Source organism: Thamnophis sirtalis, unplaced genomic scaffold (genome assembly GCF_051295495.1).
Source record: "Thamnophis sirtalis isolate CommonGarterSnake01/CBP01778 unplaced genomic scaffold, rThaSir2_p1.2 scaffold_13, whole genome shotgun sequence".
NCBI lineage: Eukaryota > Metazoa > Chordata > Lepidosauria > Squamata > Natricidae > Thamnophis > Thamnophis sirtalis.
The window spans coordinates 38,450,046-38,468,558 of record NW_028261393.1 but is presented as its reverse complement, the minus strand read 5'-3'; the positions used below and the strand labels follow the sequence as shown (position 1 = coordinate 38,468,558).

Here is an 18,513-nt window from a genome sequence, read left to right as displayed (position 1 = left end):
GCGGTTTATAGAGAGTCAGCATATTGCCCCCAACAATCTGGGTCCTCATTTTACCCACCTCGGAAGGATGGAAGGCTGAGTCAACCCTGAGCCGGTGAGATTTGAACCGCTGAACTGCTGATCTAGCAGTAGCCTGCAGTGCTGCATTTAACCACTGCGCCACCTCGGCTCTTACATGTGCTAAAATAAGCCCTCCCCAAAAATAAAGCCTCGCCTAAAATATTTAACCGCATGCACAGCTGGTCCTTGTCATTTCCTGAGGGGGAGGGGGAACATGCCACACGCAGCACACATGCACCTGTCATCCATGAAGAATGGCCTCATGGAGGCTGCTCCTGCAAACCCTAGCTATCGCACCCCTTCTCTTAGTGGTGGCCCCAAAAAGAGTGGCAGGTCAAGCAATGCTAGGGCTGGCAAGAGTGTGCCAGAAACAGAGACAGAACTTCTGGCCCTCTTTGGATCAGCTGATCTGCGGGCCGGGGTTAAGAGGCCTCCTGCACCTCAAAAATAATAAGCCCTCCCCTGAAAATAAGCCCTCCCAAAAAATATTGCAATGCAGCAGCAGCCATGAGGCGACCATGCTCGATGCCTCCTGCACTTCAAAAATAATAAGACCTCCCCAAAAATAAGGCCAAGCACTTATTTGGGGGGGGGGCGTTCAAAAGGAAATAAGACCCCATCTTATTTTTGAGGAAACACAGTAACAAGACAAGGGTCATGCACACAAATCTGGGCCAGAAGAGTAACTTTTCCTAATAATTAAAATCTATCTATATGAAAAGTCGCTTGATATATGAAATTAAGATTGCCCAGAACAATTCTTGCAGCCTGAAGGTATGTAAAGATACAGACCATACAGAGACAATTCAAGCAGTGATCTTAGCTTCATATAACAGGAAGCAAAAACAACCACCACCCTCTTCTTCAATCTGAGGAAATTTCTCACTTCTGTTTCAAGGACAATGAGCATGAGAGCTAAAATGAATCACAAAATCCCTCTGAGCCTAGGAAGTAATTTAATTTTGGGGAAATAATTACATTGGGATTAGAAAGCAAGTTACACTTGTTTTTTATTGTTTTAATGTTTTTAAATGGCTTTAATTATTTTAGAATTTTAGAATTATAAGCTACCCAGAGACATTTAACCAAGTTAAGTTGGACAGCTATAGGAATGAATGAATGAATGAATGAATGAATGAATGAATGAATGAATGAATGAATGAATGAATGAATGAATGAATATTCCAAAAAAATCTGTCAGTAGATTCATAGAATTGTGTGAGAACTGGAAGCAAGTAATGGCAAATCAATGCCAGCACAGAGAGTCACTCTGACTAAGACAGGACTAGAGAGTGCCAATAGAGCAACCTATTATCAAGAGCAATGCCAAAACCACATAAGATAAAAATGAAAAGAGAATTGTTTGCAGACTATATTCCCAAGAATGTGGCAGAGGTTTTCAAACTTGGCAACTTTAAGACTTGTGGACTTCAACTCCCAGCATAGCTGGCTGGAGAATTCTGGGAGCTGAAGTCCACAAGTCTTAAAGTTGCCAGGTTTGAAGACCTCTGAACTAGAGTCTTGGACTTTGGGAGAGCTGATTTCAATCAATTTACAGATTGAGAAGGGTTCCATGGATAAGAATCCTCAAGGGGAAAAATAACACAAGAAGCTTAGGAAACTTTGAAAAGCCAGATTATAAAAACCCAGTCTAGCACAATTCCAATGAAGAAGAAAAGAATTCTGGGAGTTGAAGTCCACAAGTCTTAAAGTTGCCAAGTTTGGGGACCCCTCATCTAGTTGATCAAAGGAGAAGATGGCTGTCACCATCTGTGGAGACTTAGTCAAATCCAGCTGTGTCCTGCTCTTATAAACCCTCCCCTGTCTCAATCACTCTCTCTGTCAGACAGACAGACAGACAGACAGACAGACAGACAGACACACACACACACACACACACACATATCCCACCATGCACTCTATTGGAAGATTAAGAATAGTTTTGTTACCGGTCGTTCTGTTCATAAATGTTGAGTCCAAGAGCATCTACTCCTAACCAGAGTTCTGAGCCTTTCTTGTTCTTAATACTAAAGTAGTTCACACCATACATCTCCAGATCTTGTGCAATTTTTAGATATTCTAAGATGGCGTCTTCTCTGGAAGGACCAAGAAAACAAAACAGAGATTCATGTTAAAAGGTAATTTTGGTGGCACATTCTCAAGAACATCCTCTTTTTTTTTGCAACAGTTGGTACTGCATCCAAGAGAGGGCACTGCCCATTTGCTTGGAGCATTGTGACTTTTAATGTGCATAGGGTTGCCTGCTTTACAGTAACAACAAACTAGCCCAGCTAGGGCATGGAGACACACAGAGACAATTTTATCAATCTTCCCATCTGTCTTAAGGGTAGATGGATAACCAAAGGCCATAAATGAAAATCAAGATGTGATTGCAACAGTGTGGCCAAAGCGCCAACTGTTTTTACATGCACCATGCATCATTAAGACATAATTATACCTTGCAGATGCCCCTGCAAGCAGAATGCCTCACAAGAGGACTTGCAAAAGTCATAAATAATGCTCTGTTTTGAACCACAAAAGCACCTTCCGTTCTTGCCAGCCATACCTGAGCATCCCCCGATGTTCCTCATGCCACACCTGGATTCTTTCTTCCCACTGATCCTTGTTAAGCTTATGCTGTTCCAAAACTCTAAAAGGCAAAGAGATGGAAGACATATTAGGACAGCTCTGCAAAAACAGATTCTTCAGCCACATGAAGTTCAACCATGAAAAGAACCTCAAAAGTTTCCACTTAGTGGAAGAGAGACGACAGGAACATGGGCTGCAGATAACACTGGAATTGCTTAGGGGCCCTCTCCAAGGCTTGAATCTCTCTCTGGTTGCTTTTAAATATCTCGCCTCTCGGGTCTTTACTTCCCGAGGGTTATTCCTTCTCACACAGTTTTCCAATTTTTCAGAATGTCTCTTTCACAGCTCTTAAAGCGATAGTAGTTTGGGATCCAATTATTATTTAATGGGACGTGGTGGCTCAATGGCTAAGACGCTGAGCTTGTCGTCAAGAACGGTCAGCAGTTCGAATCCCTAGCGCTGCGTAGATGAGCACCGCCCTCTAGAGTCAGGAATGACTAGCACATATGTGCGAGGAGAACCTTTACCTAAGTATTATTTTACTAAGGAAAAGAAATAAATTAAAAACACACACCAAAGGCATTTGGGTTGCATTCACACACTGTGCTCAGCACAACTTCATTTGTGTCTGAATGCCATATGGCAATTCCCTTAATTGTGGTTTATTTACCAAACCACAGCTGAGCGCACTGTGAGGCCCACCCAACCTCAAAACGGAGAGGGTGATGCTCATCCATTGCGGAATAACGTCCAAACTGTGCACAGAAAAACTGGGATATGAAGCTCGTAATAAAAATATATACCATATTTTTCAGAATATAAGACGCACTGGAGTATAAGATGCACCAAGATTTTGAAGAGGTAATTTTTTTTTAAAAAAAAAGGTTTTTGCACTCTGCAGACCTCCCAAACCCTCTGAATGCCTCATTTTTTGTGAAAAACGGGGCATGCAGAGAGTTGAGAGGCCTGAAAAGTGATCCTGGGGGCTGTGTGTGTGTGTGTGTGTGTAAAAACGAGCAAAAAATGGCCTGTTTTTTGTGAAAACAGGCCTGATTTTGCCCCCCAAAAGGGCATGCATAGCCTTTAGGAGGCTTATAGAGTGCTCTTGGGAGCTGGGGGGGGGGGCAAAACCAAGCAAAAAAACAGACAATTTTTTGCTCATTTTTGCCTTCCCCAGCCCCCAGGAGCACTTTGCAGGCCTCCCAAACCCTCTGCACGTCCATTTTTGCAAAAGTGGCGGGGTTTCAGGAGGCCAAAAATGCTGTATTCAGTGTACACACCCAGATTTTCACTCTCTTTTTTGGGGAAAAGGATGCGTCTTATACTCTGAAAAATATGGTAGCTGTGCACTTAAAGGGGGAAACCGCAACCAGATTTCACTCTACCTTTGAGGAAGCAGTTTGTCAGTTGTTAGATAGCCGGGCTTATGAACCTCCTTATTAAAGTCCCCATATTTGGACTGGACCGCGTAAGAAGCCAAGAGAACCGCCGTCTCTGGAGGACAGTAGATGTCATCGTTCAAGATGGCCTCCTTCACTTGGAGGAAGAAGAGGCGCTGCGTGATGTCTTGGATCAGCTCCTCTGCAACATCCTCTGGGTAGAATTTGGCCCGGAATTTGAAGAGCAGCGGGCTCTCTTTGCGCACATCCTGAGCTGTCACCTGCAGCGCATTGGGGCAAAATCAGGTGAGAAAACACATCCAGAACAGCCATACCAGTAGTGGGCTGGAGCAGCTGAGAGCAACCGGTACGGTGGCTTGTTTGGCCCACTCACCCACCCGCGCTCTATAGCTGTATTTATGCCAAAAGACACACTGCAGATACGCACACAGCGTGCAGAGCATGCGCACGCCCCAACAAGCAGTTGAGTGTCACAGGGGCGGTGGCAAGAGCAACTAATCGAGAAGCATCACAACTGAGAACTCCTGGGACAAATACTAAACCAGGAAGTCTCTAGTCATCCAGGCCATGGCTCTCCCAAGGGCGCTTTTTCGAAAGGCTACTGGACTTTCTTGATTTTTTCCTTGAAGACATTTTGTTTCTCACCCAAAAAGCTTCTTCAGTTCTGATAGAATGGTGGAGAATAGGAGGAATCATCTGGAATATAAGGAAGGAATCTGAATCCTTCCATTCTCCACGATTCAGTCAGAATCGAAGAAGCTTCTTAGGCAAGAAGCAAAACGTCTTCAAGGAAAAACCAAGAAAGTCCAATTGCCTTTCGAAAAATTGCCCTTCGGGGACTTTCTAAGCCAGAAGGCCCTCTGAATCCACTATCCACGACCCCAGCCATGGGGCCCAGTTTGGAGTGCCTGCCCTAAATCCAAGGACAGTTTGTTAATCTGTTCCACTGGGTTGACTAGCCTAGTATTTCTAGCTCAGCCTTTGCCAACTATTGTAGCCTTTCTGGAAGGGCCATGGTTGAAACTGTTGGGTGCTGAATGTCCTACACCTAGCCTGTTTCCTTGAAAATAAGCCCTCCCTGGATAATAAGCCCAATCGGGCTTTTGAGCCCATGCGCTAAAAATAAGCCCTCTCCCCCAAAATATTGCAACACAGCAGCAGCCATGAGGTGACCACACTCGCCACCTCCTGCACCCCAAAAATAATAAGACCTTCCAGAAAATAAGGCCTTATTTTAGGGGTCAAAAGAAAATAAGACCCTGTCTTATTTTGGGGGAAACACAGTAGAAGGTGCTCAGGTGGACAAAGCAGTAGACTGGCAATGCCACCTGCAACCTAGCAGCCTGCTAGATGGAAGGAAAGCTGGGGAGGTGATCCAGATTCAGAAGTGGGGCTGCAGCCTGTCTCAGAGAATGACGAGAGCATCATCTGTGACTCTCATTCAACAAAGACTGATGGGGGCCCAACCTCACAAAGGCAAACCTGTTTCATCTCTGCCCAAGAAAGCAAACTCCCTTTTTTAGCGGGGGGGGGGGGCAGAAGCAGAAAATAAAATGAGAGGTACTTCCATACCTTTTTATTTAATTTCAGCCAGGTTGAGAAGCCCTTGGTGTCCTGGTACTGGAGTCCAAAGAACCAAACTTCTCGCAGGCCGATTGTTTTCACCACCTGTTCATGAAAACCAGACATCAACACGTGAACAAGAGGAAGGGGCTTATGGGTCACAACCCAGGTCTGTTGTGGCACAGCTACAAGAAGGCCAAATGGCAGGCATAGGTATGTGGAAGCAACAATGGGGGACTCCCTTCCTTCCGGTTTTTTTTGCACGGAACAAGCTCTGCCCTAAATACCCTCTAAGACCATGATGATGAACCTATGGCATGCGTGCCACAGGTGGCAGACAGAGCCATTTGTCAGGGCACACGAGGCATACTGGTCAGCTGACTTTGGCCTTCTTTTGAGGCCATTTTTCGCCCTTTGGAGGCTTCCTTGAAACCTCCAAAGCGTGAAAACCAGCCCTACGGGCAAACCGGAGGTTTGGGAACAGACTTCCAGGTTGCTCGTAGGGCTGGTTTTAGCTCTCCAGAGCTTTCAGGAGGCTTCCCTGAAGGCTTGGGAGGGCAAAAAAACGACCCTCTGAGCAAACTGGAAGTGACTTCTGGTTTGCTCTTGGGCCGGTTTTATCCATCCTGAGCCTTCAGAGGCCTTCAGGAGGCTTCCCTGAAAGCTCTAGAGGACGAAAAATGACTTGACAGACAAACCGGAGTAACTTCCGGTCTGCTTGTAGGGTCGTTTTTTGCCCTCCGGAGCCTTCAGGGAAGCCTCCTGGAGGCCCTTGAAGGCTCCGGAGGGCTAAAACTGGCCCTATAAGCAAACCAGAAGTCTGTTCCTAAACTTCTGGTTTGTCCGTCTGGAGCCCCTGGAGGACCTCCGGGGGGGAGGGGGAGGTTGTTGTCGCCCTCCCCAGGCTCCTATAAAGCCTCTGGAGCCTGGGGAGGGTGAAAAAAGCACACCCAAAATGGGGGAGTTCACTGGTCATGCGTGCATGCGTGCTGGGGTCGTGCACATAGCATTATGGGTGTGGCACACCCGCGTACAAACCCCCTGCGCTCCCCCCGCTTTTGCCACGTGAGCTAAAAAAGGTTCACCACCACTGCTCTAAGACAAACTGGGATTCCGCTGGGAAGCAGCCACCCTGCCATAAGGAGCTGTCCTCTTTTCCCAGGCAGGGGCCAAGACGGAGGTGGCATCCCCCATACAGCTGTTGACTAAGTGGGGGGTTAGAGTGGGATGCACAGAGAAGCTCCCTCTGCAGAAGGCTCCCACACAGCCTTACTCCCCAGGCCAGCTGCTAAGTGGAGATTCTCAACAGCTATGACTATAAGAAGAGGCTTTTTCTAGGAAAAAGTAAGAATGGTTTTTTTTGTGGGGGGATGATAGGGAAAAATACAGGACATTCAACAAAGAATGACAAATATTCAGTTAGAGTTGAAAAGAGAACCTCAACTATTTCCATAACTACTTAGATGTCATTTCTCTACTCAAATACTGAATGTTCCTTACAAGTCCTAGCACAGAAATGGTGAACCTTTTCTGCCCAAACTGGAACATGTGCACATGCATGTGCCTGCGCACACCAGCCAGCTAGTCTTCAGGTTTCCAGCACACACATGCATGCTGGCCACCTGGTCTTTGCGTGTACGAGAGCATCCGAAACCCAAAGACCAGCTGATGCACATGCCTGTTGTTTGGCCATTTTCAGGGCTGTTTTTGGCTTGAAAAAAGACCCCCCCAAATGGCCTGGAAAATGGCCAAAAAAACAGCCCACAACAGCCTGGTTTTGGGGCTGTTTTTGCTCGTTTTTCAGGCCGTTTTCAGGCCATTTTCTGGCACTCTCGTACACACCGAAAATCAGCTGGCCAGAAACCAGAAGAGCAGCTGGCGATGGCATATGTGCCCATAGAGAGGGCTCTATGTGCCACATGCCCTAGGTTTGCTATAATAATTTTGCTTCTTTAGATGCCCGATCCATTTTGGGATGCTTCTCTTGGCCGAAATCCTGTCACTCAGAATAAAACCCGAAAGCAGAGTGACCACTTGTGGCTCCTTCTGCCTTTGATGGTCCTGGGTGACCAAGAGTGTCACATGCTCCGTCCAAGGGAAAGAGCACTTCCACGTGCGAACACACACACACACACACACACACACACACACACACACGTTACTGGGCTCCACCTGGGGAGCCTGTGCTGCAAACCAGCTACTCCTCCAGCCAGGTTCTCTCTGCCAGGCAACTCCACTGGGTTTTGCGCAGTGTGGCCACATCAGCCTTGCACGGAAGGGGGAAAAGATTCGTGGAGGTCAAAAAAGTCAAGAAGGGAGAAGTATCATAAAAAGGAGCATGCAATTGCAGGAACTATCTTGAGTTATTTGACACCACCACCATCCCCAAATTCAGTTCGAAATGTATGAAGAGTCATTAATATCACACTGGCATTCTCTCTCTTTTCCAAAAGCAAATTCATGCAGAGCCACAGGCAGCTGCAGCCACCAAATAGTCTGAATTCCACGTGAGAGGTTGTTCAAGATTTTGTCCGTCCTCTAAGGCAGATTAGATGTGACACTGACCTGCCATAAGGCGCTCCCACGTGGAGCTGCTGGGAAGAGATGGGGGAGGCCTCAGCTGGGGGAAAGAGAGGGGCCCAAGTGTGGAAGACAGACAATGTGGGGTGTCTACATGGCACCAATTGTGCTGAGGTTTTCTCTGGCAAATCAGGCAATGTAGATGCAATGAAAGGTCTGGGACTCTGCTGTGAGAATTGGGTCTCTTTCCTCCCCTCCTCCTCCTCCTTATTTGCAAGGAGGTCCATTTGGGCAGCTTGAAGGGGGCAGAGGTCAACAAAGATGAAAGCTGTGTGATTGCCCATGAGCCTTGGAGAAAACGTCCCTCTTCTGGTTTGGCCACATTCTTGTCCCACCTTTGAATATCCTATTCGATCAGGGCTCTTGCAACAACAGGCCCTGTGCCTCCTGGGAAAATGCAGGAATGTCCAGGAATGTTTAGAAAGCAGGGAGAAGAGATGGTACCTATGACATTTCGGAAGGCACCTATTGTCCCCTTTATTTGAACTGACCGGACTGGCAACTATAACAGCCATGCCTCTAGCGCAGAGGTGAGCAACCTGTGGCTCTGGAGCTGCATGTGGCTCTTTCATGCCTCTGCTGTGGCTCCCTGTCACCTGTCAGCTCCACGATTGATAGAGCTTTCAGTTAGGACAGGTAGAGGAAAAAGGATGCCCTGCTAGGAGGAGATTCTATGGTGGGGAACCAGACTTCCGGTCGGCTCCAGAATTGAACAAGGGGCTTCTGGTTAGGACCTTTGTGGCTCTTTGAGTGTTTAAGGTTGCCAAAACCTGCTCTAGCATGTCCATTCCACTGGCAACCCCTGGTGAGTTAATATCTTTAAAGAGGAAATAGCCTTCTGTGCCAACCATCGTGCATTAGCATATTAAAAGCAACTACAAGATCCAATCCAACATTTGAAATTGGTTGTCAATATCCCCTTCAATGCAAAACAACTCAATGATAAAGAGGGGTGTGGTGGGATTATTATTATTATTATGGCAAGAAAACTGAAGGGAGGCTGCATTCTGATTGCTGAAAAGATGCACCGCCATCTTTAAAGGAGTCATTTCAACAGTTAGCCTTGCATAACAGTATTAAAACTTAGCTTTAACATTATTAACTGCAGAGTGAAAAGCTGGGCTAAGGCAAGACTGGGCATTGGAAGGCGATGAGAACATCAGCCAAGCTGTTTTCCATTCTCGATAGGGCAGGCTGGGCAAGCTGGAACATTCAGTTGGGAAAAAAAAAATATAAAGCATGGAACAATTACTTTGATTTCCCATTGTGGGCAGGCTGAATGGGATATTTCCTTTGCAAATCAACTTCCTCCTCTTGCAATTGTCCAGAGACAGTTGTTGAATTCCAGAGCTACGTTACAGAAAGAGCAGATTAGATGTGAGGGCTCTTTCTTTCCAAGTTAAGGCTGGTGCAGGAGCCAAATGAGTGGTTTTTGGAGTCAGCCAAGTTTTCCTTGGTAGCTCTGGGTATTCTTTTTCTTCTGTTGAATGTATTGTTAGGGTGGGGGTGGGCACATTTTGAGCAACTCCTTTTGCAGGTCTATGAGGGAAAACCCCAGCGAGGAGACCTAAAGGTCTCATTCCCCTCCCTTATAGGTTTTTTTTAACTTTAAGTCATCCCTTGCATTTATATCTGCTTTCCTACTAATGCATACATTACAGCTAATAAATATGCAAAATAATATTTAAAAATACTAGCTGGATACCCGTGCTTCACTACAAAATCATGTGATCAGGCCAGCCCACAGACTGGATGAGTCATGCCCTGACCACGCTCATATAAGGCAAATGGCAGTTGGAACAGAGTTCCTTTCAGGTGGGGAGGGGGAGTAGAACATCTAATTCCTTAGCATCAATGCGTGTTAATATAATACTGCATAAGGAATACTGATGATCTGATGGTCATTTCAAAAAATCCTTTCTTAGAGAGCACCATGTGTTCGTTCGGCAGCTCCGACCACGCTTTACTTGCACAAGCACGAAGCCGAAAACACCAGCCTGAAGATGGTGAGTGGGACCTCACTGAAACATTGCCAAGACAATCTCAATCTTACGCGGGAAAAGACCTGAATACAACAAGACCAGTATATAATGTATATATATATATAGATAGAGAGGGAGGGAGGGAGGGAGGGAGAGAGAGAGAGAGAGAGAGATTTGTGTGTGTGTGTAGCTATTTATAATGTATACTATTAAGTATATTCATTTATAATAGAAATGTTTATATATAGCATAACATAATTAATATAATAACACACACCTAATAAATTACAGGTCAAACAAAAAAGCTAATATTGGAAAAGGTGAGATAAACCCCACCACCAGATTAAAATGTACTTCAGAGAGAGAAAGCCAAATGAGGTGACCTATGAAAAGTAAAATGCGTCTATTTTTAGGGCATGGAACCATTTCATCACTGGAAACATCCCACAACCAATTTCTTAAGAAGAAAAAGTCTCCTGATTTAAAGTCATAAATCTTCTCATAAATCATAAATATCTATCGGCTGAGGATTCCTCCATTGGTCTTCCATATAAGTAATCATGATGTGGCACCATAAAAATGTTATTTTTGCTGCAAAGGGCATGGCTGTCCCTCTGGAAGTTATCTAACGGAACAGAAGTCTAATTTGATTAATTCGCTGCATTTACAAAGATTATGGAATTGGAATGAATCTAAGCTCCTTAACCGGGTTTCTTCAGTCCAGCTGCCCCCTCGCAAAAAGCTACTCAGGTCTCAGCTCACTTCCAGACCTACTTTCGTGGCTCCATCAGGGTTAGGATTTAGTCACTCAGAAGAAGGTTATCTTGCGGGTAACTTTAATGATCCAATACCTACAAAAATACAGGTAGATACAGTGTGCAGTATCCTCAACTTATGCAATTATGGTTGTGAGTCATGATGGTTGTTAAGGGGATCATCATGCAACCGTATCTGATTTTTATCACTTTCCTTGAGTGCTTTTTACAGAATGCAGCAATCATTAAGTGAACCAGTTCACTGAGATGTAAACCTGGTTTCTGGCATAAATGTCATAATTCTCAGCCACAGGAGCCCAGGATGTTGCAGATGGCTCTAAATTTGGCTTGGTTTTGCCCAAAATGTAGTCATAGCACACCGGGGGCGGGGTGGCACACATCAGAACTTCAAATCCAGGTTATAAGTATCTTTTGAGCAGGTCTGTCGACGATCTGTCAATGGTCACTAAGTGGTCAGTCGTAAATCGAGGACTACCTATGTAGACACACACTCCTATTACACTAACTTGGGTTCTGGCAGTGACACCCATTACAAGCCATCAAGCTAATGACACAAATGGGTGACATCTCTGCCCAAATGATCTCCTGCTGCCTGTGTTCTCCTCCCCTCCCCTCCCCTGTTGCCTCTGCAGCCAAGAAGAAGCAGAACATGGAAGCCGAAACAGCAAAACCTCCTCCAAAGCAAGTTGGCTTCGGAGTCCAGAAGGCTTGCAAAAGCAAACCGTTTAGGGAACCCTCAGAGAAAACCCAGGATCTATTTTAAAAGGACACAGAATCCTTTTCAGCCAGTGGAGTTTTGTTTAAAACAGCTGAAGTGCCAATTCATCCCTCAGTCACATCCCTATCGATTATTCTATAGAGAACTAGCTGGATACCCATGCTCCGTTACGAAACTATGTGATCAGGCTTGATAAATAGACACTTACAGCTTGAAAATCAATGAATAGGGCCTCTCCTCTCCCCTTCTCTCCTTCAGGTTTGCCCCACAGAAGCCTCTCCTCTCCCCTTCTCTCCTTCAGGTTTGCCCCACAGAAGCCTCTCCTCTCCCCTTCTCTCCCTCAGGCTTGCCCCACAGAAGCCTCTCCTCTCCCCTTCTCTCCCTCAGGCTTGCCTCACAGAGGCCTCTCCTCTCCTTTCCCCTTCTCTCCCTCAGGCTTGCCTTACAGAAGCTTTTCCTCTCCCCTTCTCTCCCTCAGGCTTGCCCCACAGAAGCCTCTCCTCTCCCCTTCTCTCCCTCAGGCTTGCCCCACAGAAGCCTCTCCTCTCCCCTTCTCTCCCTCAGGCTTGCCTCACAGAAGCCTCTCCTCTCCTTTCGCCTTCTCTCCCTCAGGTTTGCCTTACAGAAGCCTTTCCTCTCCTCTCCCCTTCTCTCCCTCAGGCTTGCCCCACAGAAGCCTCTTCTCTCTCCTTCTCTCCCTCAGGCTTGCCCCACAGAAGCCTCTCCTCTCCCCTTCTCTCCCTCAGGCTTGCCTCACAGAAGCCTCTCCTCTCCTTTCGCCTTCTCTCCCTCAGGCTTGCCTTACAGAAGCCTTTCCTCTCCTCTCCCCTTCTCTCCCTCAGGCTTGCCCCACAGAAGCCTCTCCTCTCCCCTTCTCTCCCTCAGGCTTGCCCCACAGAAGCCTCTCCTCTCCCCTTCTCTCCCTCAGGCTTGCCCCACAGAAGCCTCTCCTCTCCTGAAGGGGAAGAGGTAGAGAGAAGTAGAGGAGAGGTAAGGTTAGAAGGAAGGGAAAGGAAGGAGGAAAGAAGAAAGTAGAGAAGGGAGGGAAGGAGAGAAAGGAAGAAAAGAGAGATGAGAGGAAGAGGAGGGAAGGAAGATAGAGAGGAGGAGAGGAAGCTGGAAGGGAGAAGGAGAGAAAGAAAGAAGGGAAGAGGATAGGAAGAGGAAGAGAGGAGGAGGAGAGAGGCAAGGGAAGAAGGAAGGGAAAGAAGGAAGGAAGTAGAGAAGGGAGGGAGGGAGAAAAGAAAGGGAGAAGAAGTTGGTGTCAAAACAGGCGAGGGATGGTAAACAAAGCAACCCAAATGGAATAGTATAACTCTATAAATGGAATGATAAATGTATAAGAACCATGATTGTAAAGGGGGGAAAAGAATAATAATTATGTGAATGTATACCTATAATTAATTGTATATAGAGAACAAAAAATAAAAAAACTTTTTATATAAAAAAAATAAAAAAGAAGCCTCTCCTCTCCTCTCCCCTTCTCTTCCTCAGGCTTGCCTTACAGAGGCCTCTCCTATCTTATCCCCTTCTCTCCCTCAGGCTAGCCCCATTGATCCTCTCCAAACTCCCAGCCCGGATGAGTCATGTGCTGGCCACGCCCAAGTGGCAGTTGGAACAGAGTTCTTTTCAGGTTGTGAGGGGGAATAGAACGTCTAACTACTTAGCATCAGAGCTTGTTAATAATAATATAAGAAACGCTAGTGATCTGATGGTCATTTCAAAACATCCTTTCTTAGCGAGTACCTAAAAGCCAAGAGGAACATATACGCCAAATTTCAAGTTTGTAGGCTTTACGGCTCTGGAGATTTCATGATGCTGTGTGAGTGGCCATTCACATATATATATATATATATATATATATATATATATATAGATAGATAGATAGATAGATAGATAGATAGATAGATAGATAGATAGATAGATAGATAGATAGATAGATAGATAGATAGATAGATAGATAGATAGATAAGGAAAGTGTTCACGTTCATGTTTATACTTCTGGCTCTCCATGGGTGCTCCCCTGGAGTCAAATAGGTAAGTTTTTGGTCCAGTATGTTGTGAAAACCACAGCATTGCCTTGATCTAAGTTGTGAGATACTCCTTTACATTAGATCGATCGATCATTCATTCATTCATTCAATGAATCAATCATTCATTCAATTTTTACAGCTGCCCATCTCAGTCAAGGATTCTGGGTGGCTTACAAGTCAAAAAATACATTACAATCAAAATAGAATAACATTTTAAAAAGAAACATCCAAAAATAAATATAAATAGCAGCCCAGATACTTGGCAATATAGCCGGAAATGGGGCTCTTAATGCCTTCCGGCTCAGCAACATAGCCAGGTATATATTTATTTGGGTAAAACATACTAATTGAGCCCTGCCATTGTGTTTTATTAACATGGATTTAGCATATGACAAAATTATGGCATTCTAGACCACGTTTAATACCTGGATCTCTGACCAATGAGCCTCAGGCTTCTGTTTGGAGACTTCTAGCAAGGAGAATTCACCAATTAACAGGGCAAGCATCCCGCTGGCTGACAGGGTGTTAGGATGTCCCTCCTGTTGTCTTGGCTGAGCCCCCCAATTGTAACCCATTGGCCCTGATCCTCCCCTCAAAGGCAACAGAGAATAAGTTCATGTCATGTCTTCGACTGCATGGTAATGCTTCCCATGATTGAAGACTGCTACCATCTCTCTCCTCTTAGCCTTTTCTCCTGTAAGTTAACCTACCGTATTTTTTGGAAACCCTCTGCACCAGTGGTAGGTTGCAGGTGGTACACCCCGGTACAGACATACCAGTGCCTGCCTGGAGAACCGGGTACCGTTCCAGTACGGTGCTCCAGAGGGCCCACCCACCCAAGCTTCTTACCTGTATTTGAGTTCTTTGGCGCTTCAGTGCATGCGCACGGAGCGCATGGCACCTGTGTGACACTCCACCAAGCAGCTGGAGCATTGTGGAGGCTCCTGAAGGCATCACAAGAGATAAGGATGCATGTGCGCGTGCGCTGCTCACATTCATGTAGTGGACACTGAGCCCCGTTGCAATCATACCAGTTGCAACGGGATCCGGAACCCACCACTTCTCTGCACGCCTCATTTTCTGTGAAAAATGGGGCATGCAGAGAGTTTGAGAGGCCCGCAAAGTATTCCTGGTGGGGAGGGAAAACCAGCAAAAAACGGCCTGTTTTTTTGCCAAAACAGGCCTGTATTTTGCTAAAAAAAAGAATGCATAGCCTTTAAGAGGCCTACAAAGTGTTCCTGGGGAGGGGGAGATGAGCAAAAAATGGCTCATTTTCCACTCGTTTTTGCCCTCCCCAGCCCCCAGGAGCACTTTGCAGGCCTCCCAAACACTCTGCATGTACATATTTAAGAAGGGTGCAGGGTTTTAGGAGGTCAAAAATGCTATATTCAGTGTATAAGACACACTCAGATTTTCACCTTCTTTTTTGGGGGGGGAAGGTGCATCTTATACTCTGAAAAATACGGTACTCAGAACGTCTAACCACAGAATTTGATTTCTGGAGCCTCCATCATTTTGGCAGTCCTTTGCTGCAATTTCTGTTCCCCGATTCTGGTTCTGTCCTCTGGGTGACAGAGAACTAATGCACTCCCTCCTCTGCATGAGAAACCTTCAGTTAAATAATGCTTTTAGGAAATTCTAGGAAAATTTGGGGTTGTGCTGAAATGGATGGATTAACCTTAAAAATTAAAGATAAAGAAGACTCGAAATGTTATAGGACCTGGAATCAATTTTATGAATGGATAGAGACAAGAAGTAGAAATGAGAGGGAAGTTGATGAATGTCAATAACTGTTAGTATGGAAAATAAAGATGCTCTGGAATTATGGATATAATATGGAAAAATTGTAAATAGGCTAATGTAAGTAGAAATTTAGCTAAAGTTCATTTTCTTTTCTCTCTTTTTTCCCTTTGGTTGTATTATTATTATAATCACTGTAAATATATTACTGTTGTAGTTATTAGCTTGTTAAGTATATTAAGATTTGCTATTGATTTTTCTTTGGCTTTGCTTTGTTTGTAATTGTTACCCTGACATGGCACCGTCTTTTCAATAAAGTATAAAAAATTCAGAAAGAAAAAAAGAATGCTTTTGCATCTCTCCTCGGTCAGTCTTCTCTAGTCCTCCTAACTGTTCCTCACAGGACTTTATTTCCAGATTCATCATCTTAGAAGCCTTAGAAACCTCTGGAGCCATTCGATTTGTTCTTCCTTGTGAACTGAACTCAACAGAACTCAACACAGGGCCCTCGAGGGGATCTGACCAGGGCAGATTTGAGGAGGATCAATTCAACAAGGCCTTCTAAATGACGCAGTCGATTCCTGGGCCAGCCACCTTACCTGGTCAAACAGCTGCTTCCCCGTTGTATTGGGCTGGATGGCAAATTCCAACTCAGCATCCATGGTGGTCACTCGCACGCTGATCTGGAATTGGAAGAAGAAATCCATTAAAAATCCAGCCCATCACACCAAAAACAGAATCTTAACTACAAGACAATCCCTCAACTAAAAATGGCAGTACCATTATTGGGAATGAAGTTCAGGGTGACAACCAGGCAATTGGGATCTGTTTATGCTCTCCAGGAGGCAAGCTAAGAGCTTCACACAACTGGGCACAGACATTGTTTTCTTTCTCTCCCAACCATTCTCTTGATCCAAACTGGAGAAGAAGAAAAAGAAGTTTTTCCCATCTCTCAAAGGGCAAGACTTCATCTGGATAAGCCTTCCATACTGATTGGGGGTGTGTGTGTTGAAAAATAGGGGGGACTGATAGCATCACAGTTACTAGGAAGTCTCCATCATAACCACCCCCAGGTTACAAAAAAGATTCTGACGCCTTAGAGGGAAGAGAGTTCAAAAGAGTGGAACCGCCTGCAGGATAAAGGAGGAGGCAGCCATCAACAGTGTAAAAAGAGTAACACGCCCCATATAAGCCCTTTCAGGCATGATTTCACCTTCCATAGGTCCCAATCCACAAGCCAAACAATGGGGGGATTATGGGAGAAGGACTCAAAGTCAAACAAATTGGGGGGCGGGGGAGTGCAGCCCATTAACCATTTACTGGATTGCACTCAAACTTTTAATGGGCTTTTAATGGGCAAAGGCTTCTTCAGCATTCCAAAACTGTATCCCGAGCTTGAGCTCCAACACTGAGACCAAGCGATGTGGAGGGAACAAAGGGGAAAGAGATTCCAGAAATTGTCAAGAAAGGTTCTATTGCCCAAGCATCAGAAATTATCACATCATGGCAGCAGCCATGAAATTTGAAATGTTACATTGTAAATTGCACAAATAGGATAAATTAGATAAAATAGATGTGCTTGTGTCATTTGTGACATCCTTTTCCCTCTCCCGTCCCCGGCAAAGGCTCACCTTCAGCATCCTACTCTCTAAAAGATTGAATAATTCAGCCAAAGATGTTGTGGCATTCACGTTGCATGCTAAGCTAGAAATTCCGCTCTCTTAGTTAAAACCAAACTGAGTTAGGGTTTCACATGATGCGTGAACCCTAAATGGGCTTTACGCAAAAAACCAACCGTGACATTTTGGATCCACCTTACAGGTAAATGCTCTACAAACCGCAGTTGGACAAAACTGAACGGAACCAGAACAACCAAAAATAAACTGAATCAAATTAAAGAGTAAATCAAGAGTAAGTTAGAATAATTCCTTTAGTAAGTCTCCCTTCTGCCAGATTAAAAATCATAATTAGGCGACTTCACTCCTCTGCTCAAAACAGAATCCTTTATGCCACCTGGCTTGAAATTTTGGGCTTGGAAAACCTAGAACTATGCCGCCTACGGTCTGACCTAAATGTAGTACACAAAATTATCTGCTACAACGTCCTACCTGTCGACTTCTTCAGCTTCAACCACAACAACACACGAGCACACAATAGATACAAACTCAAGGTAAACCGCTCCAAACTCGATTGCAGAAAATACAACTTCAGCAACAGAGTGGTCAATGCCTGGAATGCTCTACCTGACTCTGTTCTTACATCCTCAAACCCCCATAACTTTAACCTTGGACTATCTACTGTCGACCTCACCCCATTCCTAAGAGGTCTGTAAGGGATGTGGCTAAGCACACCAGCGTTCCTACCATCCCTGTCCTACTATCTCCATTTATTCGTACCCATATTCTGTGTTCATATTTATGTTTATACTTATATCTGTTATCTTATACATGTTTGACAAACTTAATAAATGGAATGAAACTTCTAGAAGGACCCAAGGTTGTTCCAGGGCCCTAATTTGTATATATAGTCTATTTCTCAACCTCAACAACTTCTAGATGTATGAGCCTCAACAGCCAGAACTATGTTGAAGTGCAGACATCTTGAAGTTTTTGTGGCTGAGATTAGATCCAACCTCCACTGTTTTTAAGTTTCCAGAACGATATCTGCTCTTTTCCAAAGGTTTTGCAAACCACCCACCTCTCCCACAAATGCAGAACGGAGACTGAGAAAGTTGCATACTAATGCACTCTAAATACTAACTGCACCCTAAATCAGAGGTCTTCAAACTTGGCAACTTTAAGACTTGTGGACTTCAACTCCTAAGACGTCAAGTCTTAAAGTTGCCAAGTTTGGGGACCCCTGCCCTAAATTAATATGCCAGGACTATGGCATTCAAAAACACAATCCATGCTAGTTTCATAGGGCAGGTTTCCACCTGACCAAAAATGAAAGCGCTTGGCTTTTGAAACCCACAATTTATCTCTCCTTTACTGCAGGTAGAAAAACATTTAGTACAAGCAGATGAACTATCAGAATAACAGAGTTGGAAGGGACCTTGGAGGTCTTCTGGTC

General features: G+C 45.0%; 1 protein-coding gene across 1 annotated transcript in view; it reads right to left on the bottom strand.

The window, feature by feature from the left end:
• MSN (moesin) overlaps nucleotides 1-18,513 on the bottom strand; it is a 74,599-nt gene that overhangs the window by 15,376 nt on the left and 40,710 nt on the right. Inside the window, exons 2-6 of the mRNA XM_087728150.1 lie at nucleotides 16,041-16,124; nucleotides 5,622-5,717; nucleotides 4,035-4,309; nucleotides 2,627-2,710; nucleotides 2,010-2,156 (exon numbers count right to left, since the gene is read on the bottom strand). Of these exons, the coding sequence (XP_087584276.1) occupies nucleotides 2,010-2,156; nucleotides 2,627-2,710; nucleotides 4,035-4,309; nucleotides 5,622-5,717; nucleotides 16,041-16,124 (686 nt within the window). The remainder of the gene's footprint in view (nucleotides 1-2,009; nucleotides 2,157-2,626; nucleotides 2,711-4,034; nucleotides 4,310-5,621; nucleotides 5,718-16,040; nucleotides 16,125-18,513) is intronic.